Source organism: Austrofundulus limnaeus, unplaced genomic scaffold, assembly GCF_001266775.1.
Source record: "Austrofundulus limnaeus strain Quisiro unplaced genomic scaffold, Austrofundulus_limnaeus-1.0 Scaffold69, whole genome shotgun sequence".
Taxonomy (NCBI): Eukaryota; Metazoa; Chordata; class Actinopteri; order Cyprinodontiformes; family Rivulidae; genus Austrofundulus; species Austrofundulus limnaeus.
Window position 1 is genome coordinate 35,955 of NW_013952471.1, and position 3,955 is coordinate 39,909.

The following is a 3,955-nucleotide window of genomic DNA, read 5'->3' on the forward strand; positions in this document are numbered from 1 at the left end:
GGTTCTTCATTTATCTTGATGAGATGTAGGACTTAGCTTAGCTATAGATCTTTATTAAATGAAAACTATTTTTCATTTTTTTTATAAAGGTATTATAGAAACTTCTGCAAATTAGCCTGCAGTACCACTGCTCTACCCATATGAGCAGCAAAAACACGTTTTTAGACCAAATATTACAGATTTGAACAAATACAAACAAAAACATCAAAATTAGCACAGAAACAGTACTATATAACATTTTAGACACATTCTAGACAGTTTATCAGCTAAAAAAAGTTAATTTTGGGGTAAGTTACTCTTTAACTATAGTGTCATTTTCAGAAATTAAAAAATATTTTGTCACATGGATGTCGGGTTATCTACGCCGCAAAGCATTCTGGGATGATGCTTATGAGTCATACGGTGTGAGCTCTATCCAGGCTGAAGGTTAGTTGAACAATATCTGACCTTCAGCTCTTTTTAATGAAACCAGAGCAGTGACAGAGAGGAGAATGTAGAAATGACTCGGTGTGAATGATGGACGACAACAGAGCTCAGCTTTAGCCGTTTTGCTTTCACGTTAGCATCCGAGCTAATAAAAAAAACAGAACAGAAAGTCAGTAAATTTGTGTTTGGTAGATGATTTTTTTGTTATAACAATGCTACGTGGCAATAAATAAATAATAATAAATAAATCTTATCATTGACAGCACCTGGGGATACCAGAATCGAATCTCAAAACAAGTCAGTAGCAACAGCAAAATAAGCTGTTTGACAGAGAATATTTGGCTAATTTTTCATGTGAACAACCCATACATCAGCTCTACTGCTCATCCCACAAATGCATGTTCCTTACAAATGTGACACCATTTAAAAAAGGGAAATTAACACTTTCCATAAGATTTACATCCAAGAAGCATTGTTACAAAGAAATAATCACACATTTACTTTTTCTGCTAAATGTCTTCAGCTCCAGAGCTCATTTACTAAACATCATGTTTGATCGTTTCAATCAATGTTGTGCAGAACATAATATAAATAACTTTACTGTCACACATTACAGCTTTTTAGCCTTGATTCTGTTTTAGTCTCAACTTTTACAATCATCATCACCAGAACGCATTGCGTCAGTAACAAAACATGCTTAAATGAAAAATGTAATAGACGTATAAAAGTATTTACATGTTTTCACATGTCAAAAACAACTTTGTAGAATAGAGAAATAACATATTAAGGTCAACATGTAGTGTGAGATCTCTTTTAACACGTTTGATTTTTCTATCAACCTTTTAAAACCCACGTGTCAAACTCAGATCCTGGAGCTATCCTGCACATTTTAAAGGTTTCCCTGCTCAAACACACCTGATTTTCAGTAATAGATAAAGATAATGTCTTCTACAGACTGATCCCTGAGTCAGGTGTGTTGGAGCAGAGAAACAAGAAAAACATGATGGCGATCCAGGAGAACCTGAGTTAAAAGCACACTGTCTGCCCTCAAGTGGTCAAACACACAAACTCACATAGTTCCAGAGTCCCACTTTGCCCAACTTGTCTCCTGCAGCCAGCAGCAGGCTGCTGCTGCAGGGGTGGAAGGCTGCGGAGAAAACTCGATCCTTCACCACTTTGACCACGCTGTCCTCCGTTAACCTCATCTTCTTCAGCGAGGAGCAGTACCTGAGTCCAGACATGAAACTCAGTATTACATTCTCTTGACTCTGTAGGAATGCAGGACTTTTAGCTTGAACGATAAAACCTCTAGTATCTTACTCATTTAGGTCCAGTTTCATTTTTCTTTCTGTAGCTTCCTTTAAAAGAAAAATAAGCGAATTTAGAACTACAAACATTTAATTTCAACCATATATCATTAAATCAAATTTTTTACATTATGTTGCATCTGGTGGTACAAAAACATTAAAGGAGACCAATTATGGCTCCTACAAATTTTTATGGTATGTCTGTGGGCTATCCAGACCATGTTCATTCAATTTAATGCATAAAATAATTCTCAGATAATAAAATTTCCCATTTTCTAGTTCTGCCTGCTCTGACTTCCATTCAGAAGAGCTTTTTATGTTAATGAGCTCTGTCGGTAACGCCCTCCAAAAATCTGTTGACATTAACTCCGCCCTCCAAAGCCAGCGTTTACGTTAGCATGGCTAATAATAGCAGAAGCTCCGTTGTACAACCATATGAGACCCAGAGGCAGAGTCGTGGTACCAGCTTCTTTTTTTTTTCTCCCTCCTCTGCTCTGCACTCACTCTGCATGCTGTTACCAGAGCAGGGAGCAGCAGCGGTCAAAATACCTCAGAAACTTGAACAAATAGGCTTTAACAAGGCTTTAATAAGCTAAACAATGGAGGTACATGAGAAAATGTGTTCATAACGAATGAAAATAAATAAATAATTAAATTGTGTCCGTGCTGGTCTCAAACCCTGGTCTCCCACTCTCTGGTCCAACACTCTACCCATTGCCTTATTGGAGGCTTGTTGTGAAATGAGCTGCGCATTACACAACAACAGCCGGGACGGCTTTTTATACTGAGGAGGAGGAGCCTCATCCGGGGGTTGCTTGGTAAGGGGCTGAACGCAGGTTCTGGTGGGTTGTTGTACGGCTTGTGACATCACAAAATGACGGAAGTATAAAACTTGTCGTTAATATATATTAAAAATACATTTACTTACAGTAAATATGCCCCTGGGTGCATTGTTTTGGTCCTAGGACTGTTTTTTTTTAAGAAGTACATACCCAAAGTTGAATAAAAAAAAACTTTAAATAGTGAATTTTGCATAATAGGTCCCCTTTAAAAACATTAAAGTGATCAAGATTTACAGATTAGAAGTAGTTTGTGAGACCTTGAACTCTTACCTCGGAGCAGAGCTTAAGAAGTTCTGAAGGGAGCTTGAAGTCTTCTTCCACGTTCACTGGATTCATTGGTAGAGGGCCAGCAGGTTTTTTGACTAGTGAAGGCTTCAAAACAAGAAAATTACTCGAATGAAAGGCAGAGAACAGATGCATGTTCCAGAAACAAAATAACCACCTTAAGTAAAGCATCAGATACATCCCGGACGATGAGCCGTCCACTGGGTTCAGGAGGAAGCTCCAGCATTTCTGCCTCTTTATTCTGGAGGCGCAGGGATTTACGAGGCGGCAGCACTTCCTTTACATAAGGCTGCGACCTGCCAATGGAGAAATGGAGTTTTATTAAAAACATAAATAAATTACTCAATTTCAGACTTAGTGATGTGAAAGTTGACAACACTGGTCCTGGGTTGAAAAACTCAAGTTGATGCTGACCAAACTTTTAGTGGTTTTAATCATCAACACTCTACAGCTAGGTTTATAGTTGACAGGGAGGTCCGGCACATCGTCGTGTACCTCCAGATTTTTGAAACTCTGCAAAGACAGCATGCGCTGCACTCCATTCAGAAAGTTTGTCTGTGAAGCTTTTGCTCTCCTAACATTTTCACAGATAATATAGTGTACCGTCAAGTAGGGCTGGGCGGTATGACCTAAAATTCATATCACGGTATAAACTGAATCCTTTCATGGTAACTGTATATATCGTAGTAGAAAATCATAAAAACCAAAGATAATGTCAACATTAGGTTACAATTAGACTAGCTCTTACTCCCCGCAGTTGTCATCTTGTCTCATGTGTGGGTTTATTGTTTGATGTTTTCTTTTTGTTGGTTTATTTTATATGCATTTTAGCTTATAATAATCATGCATTTATCACGTCTAGACTGGATTACTGTAATTCTTTATTATCTGGGCATCCAAAAAACTCTTTAAGAAGTCTTCAGTTAATCCAAAATGCTGCTGCTAGAGTTTTAATGAGAGTTGGAAGGAGAGATCATGTTTCTCCAGTTTTAGCTTCTCTCCACTGGCTCCCTGTCATTTAAAATATTACTCCTAACATACAAAGCTCTTAACAACCAAGCTCCACCTTATATTAAACATCTTATTGTTCCATAT

General features: G+C 37.8%; 1 protein-coding gene across 1 annotated transcript in view; it reads right to left on the bottom strand.

Moving 5' to 3' along the window:
* wdr76 (WD repeat domain 76) overlaps positions 1-3,955 on the bottom strand; it is a gene marked incomplete in the record, with an annotated part of 14,213 nt that overhangs the window by 5,896 nt on the left and 4,362 nt on the right. The window contains 3 exon segments of the mRNA XM_014010416.1: positions 1,755-1,784; positions 2,846-2,947; positions 3,018-3,156. Coding sequence (XP_013865870.1) covers positions 1,755-1,784; positions 2,846-2,947; positions 3,018-3,156 — 271 coding nt within the window.